Source organism: Symphalangus syndactylus, chromosome 20 (assembly GCF_028878055.3).
Source record: "Symphalangus syndactylus isolate Jambi chromosome 20, NHGRI_mSymSyn1-v2.1_pri, whole genome shotgun sequence".
Classification (NCBI taxonomy): domain Eukaryota; kingdom Metazoa; phylum Chordata; class Mammalia; order Primates; family Hylobatidae; genus Symphalangus; species Symphalangus syndactylus.
Genome location: NC_072442.2, coordinates 60293517 through 60313671, shown reverse-complemented (window position 1 = coordinate 60313671; position 20155 = coordinate 60293517). Strand labels below are relative to the sequence as shown.

The 20155-nt window shown below is 54.5% G+C and overlaps 1 protein-coding gene across 1 annotated transcript; it reads left to right on the top strand.

The window, feature by feature from the left end:
* The first annotated feature begins 1228 nt into the window (after positions 1-1228).
* Positions 1229-19349, top strand: GUCY2D (guanylate cyclase 2D, retinal). The gene is made up of 20 exons (XM_055256717.2): positions 1229-1346; positions 1652-2381; positions 2465-2769; positions 5020-5371; positions 5726-5810; positions 6091-6193; positions 6594-6695; positions 8166-8246; positions 11111-11317; positions 11417-11573; positions 12082-12231; positions 12888-13036; positions 13613-13776; positions 13871-14063; positions 14341-14515; positions 14757-14855; positions 14941-15035; positions 15221-15306; positions 15459-15570; positions 19136-19349. Exons 2-19 carry the CDS (start codon positions 1661-1663, stop codon positions 15544-15546), a joined length of 3312 nt encoding a protein of 1103 aa, XP_055112692.2. The 5' UTR covers positions 1229-1346; positions 1652-1660; the 3' UTR covers positions 15547-15570; positions 19136-19349.
* The last annotated feature ends 806 nt before the right edge of the window (positions 19350-20155 follow it).

The following is a 20155-nucleotide window of genomic DNA, read 5'->3' as shown; positions in this document are numbered from 1 at the left end:
GTCTGAAAATGATTCATTTAAAAGTTTTTAAGTTTTATTTTTCACATATAGGTCTTTGACCTGGAATAGATTTTGTGTATGGTGTGAGATAGGGATTGAATTCTATTTTCCCCCAGATGGCTAATCAGCTCCATTTGTTGAAGTTCATTCTTTCCCAGTTGGTAAGAAATGTCCACTTCTTCACACATTTTTTTCAGTACTGTATATTCTATTTCATTGGTCCATTTGTTTATCCTTGTGCCAAAACTATGAAGTCTTTATTGCCATAGCTTGATAATATATATTTATATAAATATATAATTGCCATCACTACATAATGTGGATTTATATAAATATATAATATATAATTGCTATAGCTTTATAGTATATATTTATATAATTGCTTTTTTATATATTATATAATTATATAAATATATAATTGCTGTTTTATATATTATATATTTAGGTAGATATATAATTGCTATGTTTTATATATTATATATTCACATAAATACATAATTGCTATTGCTTTATAATAAATTTGTATATTTTATAGGGCATCTTCCATTATACGCTTCTCTAAAATTGTTAGCTATTCTTGCCATCCAGGCAGTTATATTCATTTTCACAACAACCCTCAGATTAAGCAATTGCCCAAGGTCCAAAAATCAGTAAGAGGGACTTGGAACCCAGGTCTGTCGGAGGCCAAAGCTCTTTTCATTACTTCCTGAGGTCCTGCCAAAGGGGTGGTTTTCTAGGCATGGAGAAGTAGAGGTCAGGGAATCAAGTGTGGTGAGAGAGAGAAGAGAAGTGAAGGAAGAAAGGCAGTTATCAGCTTGGTGTGGGTTTCGTCTCTGGGATATAGACTTTGCCAGCCAAAGGATGGAGCTTGAACTTAGCTGGCCGAACTGGAAACAGAAGATTGTAAGGAAAGGGACTGGGATCAGAGTTTCTTCTCCAGCACGGATTACCCACAGCTGTCCATGGGCAGGCACTTGTTACTTTCTGGCTGAGCAGGGCAGTGTGGCCGAAGGCTGAAAGGCTGCTTTTGTGCAGGGGTGGTGGTGATGAGGGTGATGTGGTGGGCTGGAAGGCATGGAGGGGAAAGGATCTGGCTGACTACCTGGAAGCCAGGACAGATCCCACCCCAGAAAGGCGCAGTAGGGGCTCTCATCCTTCACTAGCCCGCCCCTCCCTGCCTAATTAAGGACCCTAATCAGCTTGGGGAGATTAAGGGCTCTGGCCGGCTGTACCCACGCCCCCGCCCTGGCCTGGGCTGGCAAGGAAGACTTGTGGGCGGGCGTCAAAAGGGGGACCGGCCCTGTGACCCCTCACCGGGGCCGTGGGCCCGAGCCCCGGACTTCCCTGTAAGTGTCAGAGGCCCCTCCGCTGGGATATGGTCGGTCTGAGGGCGCGGGCGAGTCCCTGCTGATCCCTGACGCCTCCGACTGGGGGAGGGGTAGGCCGGGTGAGAGCGGGAAGCCGGGGCGGCAGAAGGGGGCTTCGGGGCGGTGTCCTTGGCCCCGGTTAGTCTTCCCAGCCTCTGGAGGGGGCGGTAGCAGCAGAATCATCCCATGGGTTACTCGGGCTTGGAGACACTCGGGGTTACGGGGAGAGCCCCAGGGGAGGCCAGGGGTCTCAGTCGCTCAGCCTGCTCCGTCTGTGTTCGCAGAAGCCGGCAATGACCGCCTGTGCCCGCCGAGCGGGTGGGCTTCCGGACCCCGGGCTCTGCGGCCCCGCGCGGTGGGCTCCGGCCCTGCCCTGCCTCCCCCGGGCCCTGCCCTGGCTCCCGCTCCTGCTGCTCCTGCTCCTGCTGCAGCCCCCCGCCCTCTCTGCCGTGTTCACGGTGGGGGTCCTGGGTCCCTGGGCTTGCGACCCCATCTTCTCCCGGGCCCGCCCGGACCTGGCCGCCCGCCTGGCCGCCGCCCGCCTGAACCGCGACCCCGGCCTGGCAGGCGGTCCCCGCTTCGAGGTAGCGCTGCTGCCCGAGCCGTGCCGGACGCCGGGCTCGCTGGGGGCCGTGTCCTCCGCGCTGGCCCGCGTGTCGGGCCTCGTGGGTCCGGTGAACCCTGCGGCCTGCCGGCCAGCCGAGCTGCTCGCCGAAGAAGCCGGGATCGCGCTGGTGCCCTGGGGCTGCCCCTGGACGCAGGCGGAGGGCACCACGGCCCCTGCCGTGACCCCCGCCGCGGATGCCCTCTACGCCCTGCTTCGCGCATTCGGCTGGGCGCGCGTGGCCCTGGTCACCGCCCCCCAGGACCTGTGGGTGGAGGCGGGACGCTCACTATCCACGGCACTCAGGGCCCGGGGCCTGCCCGTCGCCTCCGTGACTTCCATGGAGCCCTTGGACCTGTCTGGAGCCCGGGAGGCCCTGAGGAAGGTTCGGGACGGGCCCAGGGTCACAGGTAGGCTCCCTTGCAGGGTGCGAGGAGGTCGGCGGGTCCTGCTGACAGCCGGGCGGCGCCGCGAGCCAAGCCTCTGTCCGCAGCAGTGATCATGGTGATGCACTCGGTGCTGCTGGGTGGCGAGGAGCAGCGCTACCTCCTGGAGGCCGCAGAGGAGCTGGGCCTGACCGATGGCTCCCTGGTCTTCCTGCCCTTCGACACGATCCACTACGCCTTGTCCCCAGGCCCGGAGGCCTTGGGCGCACTCGCCAACAGCTCCCAGCTTCGCAGGGCCCATGATGCCGTGCTCACCCTCACGCGCCACTGTCCCTCTGAAGGCAGCGTGCTGGACAGCCTGCGCAGGGCCCAAGAGAACCGCGAGCTGCCCTCTGACCTCAATCTGCAGCAGGTAGACGGTCCCAGGAGGAGGGAAGAAGGCAAGGGAGAGGGGAGAGGACAGCCAAAGCGGGGAGAGGAGGATGCAGCCAATGGAGAAAGAACCACTGGCAGCTCTAGCTGTTTGGAGTTTCCTGGGTAATGTAGAGGCTCTGGCCCCACTTGGGGTCTCTTAGTGTACGAGGATTGCCTCCAGAGAGTAGGCAATGAGACCTCTCAAGTCCAGCATCAAGCAGTAAATTCTAATGAACTGTAAACTGCAAAACCTTTTGCAATTGGCTTCAAAGTAAACCCATTTCCACCACCACATACTCCCAGCTGTCTACAATAAATACTTGGTGTTCTTGAAAGCAGGAAGGAGGGAGGATGCCAATCCAAACTTCATCCCTAGTTCAGAGGTATTTCCTCTGGGGCCTCATCTGGTGGTCTTAGCTTTTCAAGGGCCTAGACACCTTGCAAGAAGCAGAAAGTTCCCTGGGTGGATCCAGGGGCAATCCTAACCAGATCCATAGTGTATTTCCAACATCCAGCTAATACCTAGGGATCCCCAAGTCCCCAGAATCCCAGTTCAGATCATCTAACTTTACTCCAGCCACAAAAGAGGACTAGAAACCACTATGAGAAGGGAATTTAGATGTCAATGGGCAGTGAATTAACCACCACAAAGGCCCAACTCACAGGGGGCTGCATGAGGGAAGGCTGTGGGTCGTAGGAGTTGCAATTTCCCATCAATGCCCCTAGATTCTTCCAAGAGGATTGGAGGTGGCCAATGGAGGGGGGTGGGGGTGGGTGCAGTGATGGGAATAGTCAGAAGAGAATACAAGTTAGGAATCATAGTGAGATGGGATGGAGAGAGGGTCGGTCAGCGGAGAGAGGGAGGTTGAGAAAGTAGAGAGAGAAAAGCCCTTCAGCTCAGTAAGTACCACGGCTGTCCTCTCCGCTGCCCAAACTGCCCAGGCCTCTGAGTGTGTGAGTCACCCTTGATTCCTTGAATTCTTTGCCCCCACTTCCAGGCATCAAGCCCTGTTACTGTTACTTCCTAAAGATCCTTTGAATTCATCCACCTTCTCCATCTTTACTGTCACTGCCCTGAGTCAGGCCACAGCACCCCCAGCCCAAATCCCAAAACATAATCTCTCAGATGGTCTCTGCTTCAACACTCACCTGCCTAACACCTTTCTCCACCCAACAACCAGATCAAGCTTCAGAAATCTGACAGATCTCGCCCTGTCATGCCCCTGTTCAAAGCCTCACAGTGGCTTCTGTTGCCCTGTATAGATGCAGGCCTCTCCACATGGCTTACCGGGTCTCCTGTCTTTCTCTCTCTTCCACCTCCCATGAACTTCAGCCAGACCAAGCTACTCTAGGTTCTCTAAATGTGTCCTTCTCTTTTGCCTCTGAGCTTCTGAGTGTGCTGTTTCCTCTCTCTTGTCCCTGCCTCTCCTGGATAATTCTGACTCATCCCCTGAAGGATGGTCACTTCTAACAGCTCCTTCTCTGTCCCCAGCCTAGGTTGGGGACACCCATTCCTGTCTCTGCAGCTCCCTCAGTTTCCCCTACTTTTACTCATTGCACTGCCTGAACACCCCTGTCTCTTTGGCAAGGAGAAAGGTTCCTTGATTCGGGGTCTGTCTTGTACACTGATACATCTTTAGTGCTCTGCACAGTGCCTGGCTCTCTGAGAGATGTTAACTGGGAATAATAGAGAGGCCTGATAAGATCGGGTGGTAACAATAGTGAAGGTCTTTTGTTTGTTTTGTTTTTGTTTAGTTTTTTTTTGTTTTGTTTTGTTTTTTTAAGGAAAAACAGAAAATAGAAGCCAACCAAAAGATAGGTGAGAAGGCTTTTAGGTGAATGGTAGGTGATGAGATTAAAACTATATGCTGGGCAACCAACAGGAAGAAGAGAGGATCTACAGGTGATGGAGAATTAGAATCAACCAATGGTCAGAGAGGAGGCTGAGTCCTGAAAAGAGGAACCAGTTAGTGGGGAGAGCAGATGTGACAGCCAATAGGGGAGGGAGGAAGAGATAGCCAATGGAGAGGGAGGAAGAGAGAGCCAATGGGGAGGGAGGAAGAGTTAGCCAATGGGGAGGGAGGAAGAGATAGCCAATGGGGAGGGATCCTGGGAACAACTAACTGGAAGGTGGCAACAGTGGATACCCTGGGCTTGACAGGCAGTGAAAGAATCGGCGCGGCCAGGGAATTCTGGTCTGTCTGTGGGCTGTGACCCCGACCTCTGAGCCCCTACTCTCCTTCTCCAGGTCTCCCCACTCTTTGGCACCATCTACGACGCGGTCTTCTTGCTGGCAAGGGGCGTGGCAGAAGCACGGGCTGCCGCGGGTGGCAGATGGGTGTCAGGAGCAACTGTGGCCCGCCACATCAGAGATGCGCAGGTCCCTGGCTTCTGCGGGGACCTAGGAGGAGACGAGGAGCCCCCATTCGTGCTGCTAGACACGGATGCAGCGGGAGACCGGCTTTTTGCCACATACATGCTGGATCCTGCCCGGGGCTCCTTCCTCTCCGCCGGTACCCGGATGCACTTTCCGCGTGGAGGATCAGCACCCGGGCCAGACCCCTCGTGCTGGTTCGATCCAAACAACATCTGCGGTGGAGGTGAGGGCGAGCACCCCAGCCCCCACTGAGACAATCACCATGGACCATCCACAAAGTGATGAAAGAGAGTGGACTCCTATCCTGTAATCCATCTTTGATGCCCTTCTAGGCCCTCTCCCAGCCCCTGGCTTGCACAGGACCCCTCTCTTGCTGAGCTCCAAAGCCCTCTTGGAAATTTTCTAGCATTCCCAGACTCTCCCCTTTGAGGAAACTACGACCTCCCCCTAGAGCCTCTCTGGGGCCCCATCCCCCTTTCCTGGAGGGGCCAGCATTTGGCATGACTCCATGCCTCCCTAGAGAAGAGGCCTCCCCTGGCATCACTCCTCAGTATACCTCCTGTCACTGTCCCTTCAGGACTGGAGCCGGGCCTCGTCTTTCTTGGCTTCCTCCTGGTGGTTGGGATGGGGCTGGCTGGGGCCTTCCTGGCCCATTATGTGAGGTGAGTGGTGGAATGAGGTAAGTAGGAAGTGAGCTTGTGCCAGACATGGAAGTCTGCAGCAAAAACAGCGGCTGGGTTCCCTCAAGAGTAGAAGAGGAGATTTTTCTTGGGGTGAGGGTGTTCTGGTGGGCTGGTAGAGTCCCAGGGGATGTCTGGTTTGGGGATGGCTGCCCTCCAGGACCCCTCCCCTGAGCCAACATGATCCCTCCACCCCATCCCCTGCTGGTCTCTTCTCACGGACCTTGGTGCCCTTGGTGGAGATGACCTCTTTCTCCACCAGGCACCAGCTACTTCACATTCAAATGGTCTCCGGCCCCAACAAGATCATCCTGACTGTGGACGACATCACCTTTCTCCACCCACATGGGGGCACCTCTCGAAAGGTGGGGGAGGCAGACAGGCAGGAGCCAATTGTCTTCTTTCTGTAAATTTGGTTCCTTCCCTGGGCCAGTCCGGACCCCAGCTCCCTACTTGGGAAGCCTGATTTCTACCCCAGTTCTGTCCCAAGTCTGAAGTCTAGGGATCAGCACCCTCATCTGTGCAATAAGGGTAACAGTACCTGTCCTGACTACTTTCCTGGCGGGGAGGTGAAGCTCCAACAAGAAAATGAATGTTTGCTTTGTAAACTGTAAAGCTTGCACTTGGGGAGTAATGTCATTATCACCTTCCCTCATTGAGATTCCTTTGCCTCCCATCTTTAAATCCCCAAAACAGCCTGACCTCAACCCAGGAGTCTGACACCAGAATATATTTTGACTTCTTGCATTGACCTCTACCTGCTAGGTGGCCCAGGGGAGTCGATCAAGTCTGGCTGCCCGCAGCATGTCAGACATTCGCAGTGGCCCCAGCCAACCCTTGGACAGCCCCAACGTTGGTGTCTATGAGGTGAGCCTGCCCCCAGCCAGAGAGACAGTGAGGGAAGAATGCTCAGGCCCTGGGCAGAGGGGAGGCACACTCTCAAGAGGACATGCAGTCATGTCAAATCCTGCAGGCTCCAGGAGATGGGGGATGGGAGCCCAGACAGGATCTAGGGAAAGGTCATGGATCCCTCAAAGGGAAGCACCTAGGAATCTTCCCTCCCCAAGGATTTTTCTCTAGCCACTATCTGGGTAAGTGCTCCTCAAAAGCTAATCACAGTGACCCAGAGACTGGAGGCTGGAGCTGCCAGGGAGCATGCTGGGACCAGCATGTAACCTGGTGTGGCCACTGAGACCATCTCCAGCCTGGTCAGAGCATCTGGCCCTGCCGCTCACCATTTCCACCCAATCCAGACCAGACTCAGGAATAGCAACCCCTAGAGGAGGAAAAGAAAGTCACAAAAAAGTGTTAGGACATTAACTTTGGGGCTGGTAAATCTGAACGTGGTCAAGTGGAGGGGAGATAATGAGAACAGATTCAGAGAGAGCTGAGAGTGCTGAGAAAATCAAGAGAGTAGAAATTTAGAGCTCCTGGGCTTCAGGTCATGGGAAGGAATGCAGAGGCTCCTATCATGTCACCTAGAGATCATCACGGCCAAGTCTCAGAGGAGGCACTATTGTCATTTGGGGCAGATAGTCCTAAATTGTATGGGACTACTCTGTGCCTTGAAGAATGTTTAGTGTTTCTTGTCTCTGGCCCTGTCCACTAAATGTAGCTCCTAGTTTTTGTGGCAGTTAAAAATTTCCCCACATTTATTTCCAGGTGCTCCTTAGGGGTCAGTACTAAACCCCAATTCCCTTCTAAATTCCCTTCTTGTCCAAATCCCTTATAAACAGACAGGGTCACCTGCATAATTAGTGAGATCCAGGGCAAGATAGAAATGAGGGGCTCCTCGTTCATTCATGATGATGGCAGGAGGTCACTGAACCAAGCTCCGGCCCTTCAGAGCACGAGGCCCTGTGTGACTGCACAGGTCCCATGCCCACGAACCGGCCCTGCCAACAGTTGAGGATGAGGTCCGGCATCCGGAGGGGAGCTGTCTGTAGTTCAGTTAGTTTTCAATAAAGCCTGATCTACCCAGATTTTTTACTGCCAGAACATGCTGTCTCATGGCAGTGGATGGTGATGAGGGTTGCAATGTCGATGACACTTGTGGTTGTATTAATACACTTAATAGGACTATTGGTGGGCACACCTGGGGTGGTGAGGACAGCCATCCACGGCTTCTGAATCTCTGTCATCCAGGGGTGGGCCCTCTCCCAGCTGGCTGTGAAGCGGATGGGCATACATCAAACCCCTTGCTTCAATGCGTTTTGCCACATGGAAGATGCATTCTGGGACAGTGAGCCAATGGAAATGGCGGGGGAGGGGTTCTAGGGCTCCCCATCGTGGGATTTTGAGAGACTGAGTTCCCTACCCCCATCCTCTTTGCTGCAGGGAGACAGGGTTTGGCTGAAGAAATTCCCAGGGGATCAGCACATAGCTATCCGCCCAGCAACCAAGACGGCCTTCTCCAAGGTAAGACTTGGGCCTGTGATGGGGCCTAGGTGGCCATCGGTTTCTCCCTTCTTGCCTTCTCTTTGCAGCTGGGTACAGAGGTAGGTCTCAGTTAAATGTCCCCTCTGGCTGAGTGTGGCGGCTCATACGTATAATCCTGGCACTTTGAGAGGCAGATGTGAGGGATGATCACCTGAGGCCAGGAGTTCAAGACCAGCCTGGGCAACATAAAGAAACTCTATCTCTCCAAAAATTTAAAAATTAGCTGGGTGTGGCATCACATGCCTGTAGTCCCAGCTACTCTTCGGAGGGTGAGGAGGGAGGATTGTTTGAGCCTGGGAGTTGGAGGTTACCGTGGGCTGTGATCATACTACTGTACTCCAGCCTGGGTGACAGAGCAAGACCCTGTCAAAATTAAGAAAAAAAAAAAAAGTGTTTCCTCCACCCTGGAGGAGGCTTTCATTATTCTCTGTCACACCACTAGTTCTTTCCTTTGATCTTGTTGCAATGTGCAATTGTATGTTCATCTGTCTGCTTGCTTGTTTCTGCCTCTCTCGCTGGACTGTAAGCTGAGTGAGGGCCTCCTTATTCCCCTCCATTGTAACCCAGCACCCAACACAGTGTCTGGAACATTAGAGAGACCCATTGAATGTTTGTTGAGCTAATGATAGAAAATAAAAAATGAAGGCCGGGCGCGGTGGCTCACGCTTGTAATCCCAGCACTTTGGGAGGCCGAGGCGGGCGGATCATGAGGTCAGGAGATCGAGACCATGGTGAAACCCCGTCTCTACTAAAAAATAGAAAAAATTAGCCGGGCGTGGTGGCGGGCGCCTGTAGTCCCAGCTACTCGGAGAGGCTGAGGCAGGAGAATGGCGTGAACCCGGGAGGGGGAGCTTGCAGTGAGCCGAGATTGCGCCACTGCACTCCAGCCTGGGCGACAGAGCGAGACTCCGTCTCAAAAAAAAAAAAAAAAAAAAAAAAAAAGAAAATAAAAAATGAGTCCGGTTCTGTCAGGCCAATTGTGCAGAATAGCCCTAGACATTCTGAATGAAGTGGCAGGTTGGCAAGAAGGCTGTAATGGCTTATTCTGGTCCTTACAACCTAGCGTCTCCCTTTACCTCCACGCCATGCAGCCTGGGCCTGGCCTCCTTCCCTGATTCCTCTACAGGAGCTCTTGGTCACAGATACAGTGACTTAAGTGGACTATGTGTATGGGGGTTAATGAACTTGATCACCAGTTAACACCAGGTGTTTAAAATGAAAAGTATCGGGGCACGGTGGCTCATGCCTGTAATCCCAGCACTTTGGGAGGCCGAGGCGGGCGGATCACGAGGTCAGGAGATCAAGACCATTCTGGCCAACATGGTGAAATCCCATTTTTACTAAAATACAAAAAAAATTAGCCGGGCGTGGTGGCAGGCGCCTGTAGTCCCAGCTATTGGGGAGGCTGAGGCAGGAGAATGGCGTGAACCCAGGAGGCGGAGCTTGCAGTGAGCCGAGATCACGCCACTGCACTCCAGCCTGAGCAACAAAGCAAGACTCCGTCTCAAAAAAAAAAAGAAAGAAAGAAAAGAAAAGTATCCCCTTATTGGGCATGTGGAGGGAAAAGCTAGAAAGGGCACCAGTCAGCCAGCTAAGCCACCATTTTTTCCAGCATGCCCCGATTGTGAGGGCACTGTCCTGCAGAGCAGTCAGTCCTGTCTTTCCTACCTTGGGGAGGGTGGGGGTCTCAGACCTGACTGACACAATGGTGTAACGCCAAGCAAAGCAGCCCCCGGCCAGGTTGCAGGCACACGCCATTTCTGGTGTCCTTTGAAAGTGGCACAGCTTCAGGCCGGGCACGGTGGCTCACGCCTGTAATCCCAGCACTTTGGGAGACTGAGGTGGATGGACCACCTGAGGTCAGGCGTTCAAGACCAGACTGGCCAGCATAGCAAAACCCCATCTCTACTAAAAATACAAAAATTAGCCAGGCATGATGGCACACACCTGTAATCCCAGCTATTCGGGAGGCTGAGACGGGAGAATTGCTTGAGCTCAGGATGCAGAGGTTGCAGTGACCCGAGATTGCACAACTGCAATCCAGCCTGGGTGACAGAGTAAGACTCTGTCTAAAAAAAAAAAAAAAAAAAAAATACATAAACAAAAGGAAAGTGGCACCGCTCCTCCCTGGCTCTCCCAGCAAAGGCTGTTAAATCAGAAGGAGAAGATGGTGGTTCCAGGAGCTTCTCCTTCATGAGCTGTTTCCCTTAAGACCCAGGCAGTTCAGAGTTTTATGGTTGGGGCCAGGTGTGGTGGCTCAGGCCTATAATCCCAGCACTTTGGGAGGCTGAGGTGGGAGGATCATTTGAAGCCAGGAGTTCAAGACCAGCCTGGGCAATATAGCAAGGCCCTCATCTCTACAGAAAAAAAATTGAAAATGTTATCTAGGCATGGTGGCACAAGCCTGTAGTCCCAGCTATTCAGGAGGCTGAGGCAGGAGGATCCCTTGAACCGAGGAATGCAGGGTAGCAGTGATTTATGATCACGCCGCTACACTCCAGTCTGGGCAACAGAGTGAGACCTCGTGTCTAAAAAAAAAGGCTTATGATCAATAAATCCGAACCTGCCTGGGTCCCGATCACCAATGCAAAGTTGTCTTTTCATTCACAGCATTAGGCTAAACCATACTCAGTATCCGAACAGTGGCCTTTGACTGTATTGTTTTTTCCAAAAATAGAACCATGTGCAGAAGAGAGCCCCCCTACATGCCCTATCAACCATTTCATCCACCATTTGTAAAAATCTCATCTTCTGAGTCTGGATACTCAAAAACAGATCTTGATTAACAGCCCCTTCCCCACATTGCCCCGGGCAGAAAATGCCAGTCAACTTCCCCCTCTCAGCTCCAGGAGCTCCGGCATGAGAACGTGGCCCTCTACCTCGGGCTCTTCCTGGCTCGGGGAGCAGAAGGCCCTGCGGCCCTCTGGGAGGGCAACCTGGCTGTGGTCTCAGAGCACTGCACGCGGGGCTCTCTTCAGGACCTCCTCGCTCAGAGAGAAATAAAGCTGGACTGGATGTTCAAGTCCTCCCTCCTGCTGGACCTTATCAAGGTGTGTGTCGGGGGCTGGTGGGGTGACGTCCTGGGGGCAGGGATGGGGAGCAAGGGAACCAAGCAGGCTGAGGCTGCCTCTTACCCTACCCATTCCAAGGGAATAAGGTATCTACACCATCGAGGCGTAGCTCATGGGCGGCTGAAGTCACGGAACTGCATAGTGGATGGCAGATTCGTACTCAAGATCACTGACCACGGCCACGGGAGACTGCTGGAAGCTCAGAAGGTGCTACCGGAGCCTCCCAGAGCGGAGGGTAAGAGTCCCCCGCGCAGACGAGCATCCACCGGGATCCCCATAATTTCAAGGGTCTCTCCCCCGCTTCCTCCCTACCTCTGCCCTCGCACTCTCTCCATCCCACATCCACCAGACACAAGTCCTGCTACAGAAAAGATCTCGTGGCCTCTGAGAGGGTGGGCTCTGTGACTGCGGAGACGGAGACGGGGCTGCTGGGGGCGGGACTTGTGCCTGAGCTGCCTGCAGCCGGGTTTGCTCTAATTGGAAGTTTGCCTGAGGGTGGGGCTTGTGCCCAAGAGACGGAGCCTTCCCTGGGCACCACCTTGTCTGAAGGGCAAGGCCTGTTTGTGAGGGCCAGGCTTTCTCTGAGATGGCTCCTAGAGATGGTTGTAGGGCTGGTCTCAGGTTGCAGCGTCTCAGACTGGTCTCAGGCTGCAGGGTTGGTGGTGTCTGGGTGCCAACCTGGGCTCTCTGGTGAGGGTGGGAGTCTTTCCCCAGCGGCCCCTCAGCCCCTTCCCCATCCCCAGACCAGCTGTGGACAGCCCCGGAGCTGCTTAGGGACCCGGCCCTGGAGCGCCGGGGAACACTGGCCGGCGACGTCTTTAGCTTGGCCATCATCATGCAAGAAGTAGTGTGCCGCAGTGCCCCTTACGCCATGCTGGAGCTCACTCCCGAGGGTAAGGCTGCCCTGTGGGTGGAGTTCGGGCCAGAGGGGCACCCTGCAGTTAGAACAGAGCCAGCCTCACTCTTTCCTCTAAAGCAAAGCCCAGTGATGAAACTCAGTTATACGGAAGCCCCCTTAAAGCTGGCATCTGAGGGTCTGGGTGCAGAAAGCCGTGCATGGTCAGGGTGGGGAGGGTGGTTCATTATGTCCCAGACTACAACAGCTTCCTCTTTCTTGATCCTGGACCCAAACTGCTCCCACAACTGACAGAACAGGCTCCTCTCTGTTCTCAGGGGTCCCTGGGAGGAGCAGGGGAGGGAGAGTGTGTAAGAGGTAGTCCAATCTGATTCCAATCTGCATCCCTTCTCCACAGGACTCTGAGCAAGCTACTTGATCACCTATCCCTCACTTGTCTTACATACAATAAATGTTAGTTTCTTTGCCTGTGTCACCTCTTACTGACCCCCAGATTTCGAAGTCCTCTTGTTCCTCCTAGCGACCCCCTTCCACACTATACTGTCCCTCCACATACACACACTGAAGCTCTGACGTAAAGAAACCCCTGCCAGGCACCCCCTCCCACATCTTGGTCTTCAACAGTCAGGCCAGGGTCAGAGGCAGCTTTTGTGTTCTGGGGCACTCCTCCTCACTGTCCCTTCATGCCTCCAGAAGTGGTGCAGAGGGTGCGGAGCCCCCCTCCACTGTGTCGGCCCTTGGTGTCCATGGACCAGGCACCTGTCGAGTGTATCCACCTGATGAAGCAGTGCTGGGCAGAGCAGCCGGAACTTCGGCCCTCCATGGACCACACCTTCGACCTGGTCAGGGGCTGGGAGTGGGCAAGGACTGGGCTGGCCTCTGGGATCCCAGCTGCTTGTCAGCAACCTGAGACAGCTGCAGGCAGGCAGGCTGGCAGGACCTCTGGCCTTCCAGGCTACCTCCTAAGGAGTAGCCTGAGGACTCCGGGTTTGGTGGGGCAGAATTAGAATGGGGGCTGTGGAGGCTTTTGGAGTGGGAGATAGAGTTCTGTCTGGGTGGGAGGAATATTCAATTCAATTCAAATAACATTGATTGAGAACCAAGTATGTGCTTGGCCTGCTGTGACAGAAGGATCCTTGGCCTGGGAGTCCAACGATTGGGCTGGCTCCAGTGCCCTATCAATTACTAGCTGAGAACAACTGACCTCTGGGAACCCTCATTTCCCACGTGCCTCCTAATCATGTCTGAAAACATAGTGCCCAGCACCCCAGGGGTGCTTGACGAATAGTAGATGAATGGTGGCGGGGGGGAGGGGGGTTCAGAGTGAACAGTTCTGTGAGAGGGCCCATGAGGGGGGCATAAAGAGGGCATGGCAACCCAGGTCTTCAGCAGCTTCACCAGCTTCCTTCTACTGCTAGTTCAAGAACATCAACAAGGGCCGGAAGACGAACATCATTGACTCGATGCTCCGGATGCTGGAGCAGTACTCTAGTAACCTGGAGGATCTGATCCGGGAGCGCACGGAGGAGCTGGAGCTGGAAAAGCAGAAGACAGACCGGCTGCTTACACAGATGCTGCCTCCGTGGGTGCCAGTGGGAAGGGGTGGCCTGGGAGGGCAGCTGGAGCCCAGCCAGGCAGAGTGGCCCCCAGGTGACCTCACTGCCTGCCATCCCTAGGTCCGTGGCTGAGGCCTTGAAAACGGGGACACCAGTGGAGCCCGAGTACTTTGAGCAAGTGACCCTGTACTTCAGTGACATTGTGGGCTTCACCACAATCTCTGCCATGAGTGAGCCCATTGAGGTTGTGGACCTGCTCAACGATCTCTACACACTCTTTGATGCCATCATTGGTTCCCACGATGTCTACAAGGTGAAGTGTGTAGGGGACAAGCCCTCCTGACCTTCAATTCAGCTTCACCGGCCTCCAGCCCAGCCCTTCTTGCGCAGCCCCTAGCCTACCTGGCCAATCAATCTTCTTTCCCAGACCTCCTGTCCCTTATTTATTCCTCCAGTCCCCAGCTCAGTCCTTCCACTAGCAACCTGGTTCTGCACTAACCCCAGGTGGGCCCGGTGACAAGAGGCAATCGCTTCGTGTACTGGGGGAGGAATGCTCAAAAGAAAATTCACACAACTCCTTCTTCCCCCAGGTAGAGACAATAGGGGACGCCTATATGGTGGCCTCGGGGCTGCCCCAGCGGAATGGGCAGCGACACGCGGCAGAGATCGCCAACATGTCACTGGACATCCTCAGTGCCGTGGGCACTTTCCGCATGCGCCATATGCCTGAGGTTCCCGTGCGCATCCGCATAGGCCTGCACTCGGGTAACTCCCGGGTCTTCCCAGGCTCCAGCCCATCACCCTCTTTAGGGCCTGGCTCCAGATTTCCTGTAGAGGAGGCAACTCATGGAGCGGGGAGTGGGGTTTACCTTGAAGAGGATGCACTTAACAAGGCTTATTTGGGGAGCTGGTGGAGATAATGGGTGCGAAGATCCCCCAAGGCCCTACCTAGGTGCAGCCCAGCTGCCGGCCCTGCTAGCCCCGCCGACCCCCAGCATTTCCACAGGTCCCTGCGTGGCAGGCGTGGTGGGCCTCACCATGCCGCGGTACTGCCTGTTTGGGGACACGGTCAACACCGCCTCGCGCATGGAGTCCACCGGGCTGCGTGAGTGTGACGGGGACAAGACGGGGAGGTGGGAGGGGGACACAGGAGGTGAGTCCCGAGCTCACGGCGTCCCCCACCGCCACAGCTTACCGCATCCACGTGAACTTAAGCACCGTGGGGATTCTCCGTGCTCTGGACTCGGGCTACCAGGTGGAGCTGCGAGGCCGCACGGAGCTGAAGGTGAGGCAGGGCCCCGCCCCCTCCCGGAGGCCCCGCCCTGTCCTGAGGCACCGCCCATCCTGGGCCGCGGCTGCAAAGCTCAGCTCACCCTTCCTGACCCGGTCTCCCAGTTCCATCCAGACCTCGAGATCTCCCACCCCTCACCCCAGTCCGCCTAAGTCCTTCCCTCTCCCATGTCTCCCCAGGGCAAGGGCGCCGAGGACACTTTCTGGCTAGTGGGCAGACGCGGCTTCAACAAGCCCATCCCCAAACCGCCTGACCTGCAACCGGGGTGAGGGGCCGGCCTCCGCGGCAGGGCGAGGGACGAGGGACCCCTGCCTCCTGCTCTGTGTCTGACCCCCCGCGCGCGAGGCAGCGATGACGTGGGCCCTGCCCTCCCACGCCCCATTCCCCTTCCCTGAGGCCACCGCCCGCTCCTTACAGGTCCAGCAACCACGGCATCAGCCTGCAGGAGATCCCACCCGAGCGGCGACGGAAGCTGGAGAAGGCGCGGCCGGGCCAGTTCTCTTGAGAAGTGAGGCCCGGCCCCGGACAGGTGCTGCCCCCTCGGCCCGCACCCCAGCTGCCGCGTCCCCTCTGCTGCCTGCAGAACGTCCCACCCAAGCCGGGTGTCCCGATCCCTTTCTGACTTAGAGCCCAAGCTCGTTCCTAAACCCCGGGGCTTCCCCTTGGGGGGAAGCACCCGCTGCAGGAATTTTGGCTCAGTAGATCTGGAGTGGTTTGGGAATCCAGGCTTAGGAAACTCTGTAATCGGGGCCTTCTGTGACCCCTCCCCCGGCCCTATCTCATCCCCAGCGCATAAACCTGGCTTCCCCAGAAGCCTCACAGGCTGTGCACTGCACGAGAGACAACTCTAGGGGGCACCAGTCACCAGAGGACAATGTGAAAGCAGAAGCCGTGCCCACTCCCCTCCTGCAAGAAACTGACCCGTGACCCGCTCCTTCCTAGGTGAACCCCCATGACTCCTTTCCTCGACTCCCCTCTGAGATACCCCTCTTTTCCTCAGGATTGTTCTGGAAGGTCCTTTTCCTGAAAGTTGCTGCTATAGGTGACTGGAAGTCTGTCTGATGCTGGTGGACTCTGCCCAGCTCTGCCTCAAAGGATTTTGGGCCTTTACAAGAGCTGGTTGCAAAACCAGCCATGTGACCTTGGGAAAGTGTCATGCACTCTCTGCTGTGATCCCCTCAGTGGCGAAATGAGGGGTGACCTAAATGGCTCCCATGGCCCCTGTGCACCTGACAGCTGGGTGGCTTGTGGCCCTCAGCCCCAGGAACCCTGAGTCCATCAGGGGATGTGAGGTTCAGGGATTCTCCGCTTCCCAGTGTCTCTCAGGAACCCAGGAAGGAGGATCTGGGATTGATGCCCCGACCCCAGAGGAAGTGGAGTTCTGTTCCACCAGAGCAGGGTTTGTCACATGGCCTGAGGGGGCAAGGGCTCCTGTTTAGCCTCAAGCTTCATTCCTATCTCCATCCCCCACCAGTCAGGAACTGGCTGCTGCTTCTGTGGGCATAATCAGGGAACTTGCCCAAGTGCAGAGAAAAGCTTGCTTCAAGGCTTTGAGGAAAGGAAATTGTGCCACACCTTGACTAACCAGAACATCCAAAGAAGAGCAGCTTTCTCTGTTTAGCTGGGAGCTGCTGAACAAGCAGTTGGACAGAACATCCTCTCTGCTTAGAATTTTTTTTTTTTTTTTTGAGTATCACTTTGTCACCCAGGCTGGAGTGCAGTGCAGTGACAAAATCTCGACTCACTGCAACCTCCTCCTCTCAGGTTCAAGTGATTCTCCTACCTCAGCCTGCCAAGTAGCTGGGATTACGGGCACCCGCCACCACGCCCGGGTAATTTTTTTGTGTGATTTTAGTAGAGATGGGGTTTCACCATGTTGCCCAGGGTGGTCTTGAACTGACCTCAAGTGATCTGCCCACCTTGGCCTCCCAAAGTGCTGGGATTACAGGTGTGAGACACCGCACCTGACCTTTGCAACAATTATCAATGCCCTGTCCTGGCAAGTCCCCAGTTGAAGTTTCCTTTGTGAAACTCTGACCTTCCAGAGCCTGGGCCTTGGCACATTTGACTCTTGGTGTCCGTCACCGTTGCTACAGACCCTGGAAGAAGTTTGCAGCAGGCTAGGAAACCACCTAGGCTGCCACCAGAGGTAGTGAGTATCCAGTCCCTGGAGGTGTGAAGGCAGAACTGGAGACATCATTAACCAGGGATACGACAGTGAGAGGGAATTCCAGAACTAAACCTTCACTACGCCAAGTGTGGTTGGCGGGCCAGGGTCGGCACTGCCTTCGAACTCGTTAGAAATGAAGGATCGCAGGGCCCCACCCCAGACCTGCTGAGTCCGGATCTGCATTTTAACAAGTTCCTACAAAATATTGACACGCTCATTAAAGTCTCTGAATCATAGAACTGAATCACCTTAAGATCTTTAAATCTTAGAATCTCTAAGATCTCATAAAGCTAGGCTACAAACTAGCCACCAAACTTGGTTTGTTTGGCCTATAGAGTGTTTTGTTTTGTGCTAACATTTAAAAATCAAGAGCTTCCACATTTTAAAAATGTATAGCAGATTTCCCTCTTCTCTCAAAATCAGAAGCCCCACAATGGTGCTCGTGTCACCACTTAACCACGTTCTGCTGCAGCTAAAGAGCAACAGTCCCCCTTATCCAGATGTCACCACTCCCCACAAGCTCCAAGACACCAAGATTTTCTGAACATTCCTTTATATTCCTGCCTGGTGCCTGTAGACATTGAGCTTAGGACTCCTTAGCAGGTATTAGGATTATAGGGGCTCCTGGAGGGGGCTTTGCATTTTTTTTTTTTTAACTGATTCTTGACTTCCACAAGCTTAGTGGCGATCCCCTCCTTCCTAAAGGTGAAGGAAGAATGTATCAAACATCAAGAATCCAGCACTTGTAAGTTCTGGTTACCAAAGGTGATGTTGCTAGAGAGAGCAATTTAGTGCCATTTTAAAATCATTTTAAATTGAGTTTAAATAGATGAATTAAAGATTAAAAACAAAACAAAACCCGGACATGCACACACACACATTTTTAAAAGTTATTTACATTTTTGAAGATTTTCCTTAAGATTTTCTCTGTACTTAGGTCCCAGGGATTGAAGGGCAGATTCACATCTCTGGCCTTGGACCTGACTGTGTGGATAGAGCTCTCAGTCTCCTGTCTCTTCCCTACCATACCCGACCCTGCAGCCCTTCCCCTTCCTTCCCTCTCTCCCTGCCTGCAAGGGCCTGGAGTAGTTAATGGTGTGTGATTTCAGCGGCCTCAAGGAAGAGTCCAGGATTAGGTGCAGAGGGATTAGCTGGGACAGGCTTGGGCAGGGCTCCTCCGGAAGCAGAGGAGGATGAGCCAGAGGGCAGACCCAGTTTGAGGTACAAGTGGAGTGTGCAGGGCTGAGCCGCTTCCTTCCCAGCTTCACTCAGCCTCCTTCCCAGGCTGGCCTCCAGCTCAAGTGACCAGATGTGACAGAAGAGCCCTGACACCTCCCGAGCTAGAAGAACTTGGGGAACCCCCACCCCAGAGTTCACAGATCTAGTGGGAGAAGAGAAGGGAAAAGATGAAGCCTCAGCCTCCTCTCTGCGCCTCAGCCTCTCCTTTCTCTGTTCCTGTCTCCCTCTCTGCTCTATTCTCCTCTCTTTGTGTCCCCACAGTCCCCTTTCTGCCTGGCAGTCTCTCTCTGCCTTTCTCTGCAGTTTTCACCATTTCTCTGGAAATCTTATTTCCTGGACCCAGTCAGTTATCCAGTCTCAGGGCTCTGCTGAATCAAGTCCTCCCCACCCTGTTCCTGGGGCCTGGGCAACTCCCAGCGCATGAGAGCACCGGGGCCTGGCTTGGTCACTGGACATCCCCCACCTTCAGATGTGTTTACACTACCTCTGCCAGCTGGCATGCGCCAGGAGCCCACACTTGGGGTTGTCCTTGCCTTGGAGATGGCTCTGTAGCTGGCAGAGCAGTGATGGCCAAAGCAGGGACCTCTCATAGCTGCTGCTTCAATTCCCACAGCAGAGACTACAGCGTGTCCCAGGGCTCACCTGGCGCCTTTTATTTATTTATTTATTTTGTGCTGCTCCTCAGTGTCTGGGCCCGTTCCCTTTCCCATCTGCAGTGGATCCCAGGCACCCCCCTTTGAGGAGGTGGGGTGAACTGCTCCTTGGCAGGGATTTGTGACACTGCATTGCTGGGCTGTGTTCCCCGGGCTCTTCTAGACCTTGCACCGTGGATACCAGGCCATGTGCCGTGGTATTTGGGTCCTGGGAGGGTGGCTGAAATAAAGGCGTGCTGTCTTCCATGTCATGGTGTGTGCTGCTTTTAGCCCGGAAGGTAGTCTCGACACCCCCATCTCTGGAACGCTCAGCCCTGGCGTTTCCAGGGAGGGTTTCAGATAGGGTTGAAACTTAGAGATGGCCTGAAGAGGGGAAGTGGCTGGGGCCAACAGCCCCCAGGAACTCCTCTGCTCAGAGAACCAGCTGGGGAAGTCTCAGGCCTCTCAGGCTGCTGGAAAAGACCAGGGTCTCTGATGCTTTTGAGGTGGGTGATGTGGCTTCATCCCTTGATTGTATGCAGGAGAGAAGAAAGAAGAGAAGGACAGAGCTTGTCTATGCCATGACTCCATGACCCATGGACCATCACCTACAACCATGGGAGCCAGAGTCCAAGACTGAAGGAACAGGGCCCCCAGATGGGAAAGGTGAGGTCCACTGGTCTCTGGGCAGGACCTCATCAACAACCCACACTCCACCTCTGACCCCTCACAAACCTGCCCCTGGAGCTTCAGAGCAGGAGAGACTATTCCAAAATCACCAGTGGGTGACTGGCCCCTAAGTCTTCCCGGAGCCCAGCTGTTCCTGTGCCAGGCCCAAGGTCCCAGACAGGATGACCTGTAATGGACATCAACTGTTCTGCCTTCCTACATCCGTCCTGCTGGGCAGTGGGCAGCCATCTGTGCCCCATTCTTAATCCCAGTGGAACTGGCTAGAACTGACTGCTGACTTCCCCCTTCAGGCCAGCCCAATCATTCCGTTCCTCTGGCCTCAAAGACAGATGAGCTGGGCCAGGCTGATGAAGCTCGGTGCTGGGACGTTGTTCGAAGCCATG

Excerpts from the sequence above, each read along its gene's own strand:
- GUCY2D (XM_055256717.2), top strand. The coding sequence starts at position 1,661 with ATGACCGCCTGTGCCCGCCGAGCGGGTGGGCTTCCGGACCCCGGGCTC. Across the intron at positions 2,382-2,464 it reads GGACGGGCCCAGGGTCACAG|CAGTGATCATGGTGATGCAC; the intron begins GTAGGCTCCCTT and ends CTCTGTCCGCAG. Across the intron at positions 6,194-6,593 it reads ATGGGGGCACCTCTCGAAAG|GTGGCCCAGGGGAGTCGATC; the intron begins GTGGGGGAGGCA and ends TCTACCTGCTAG.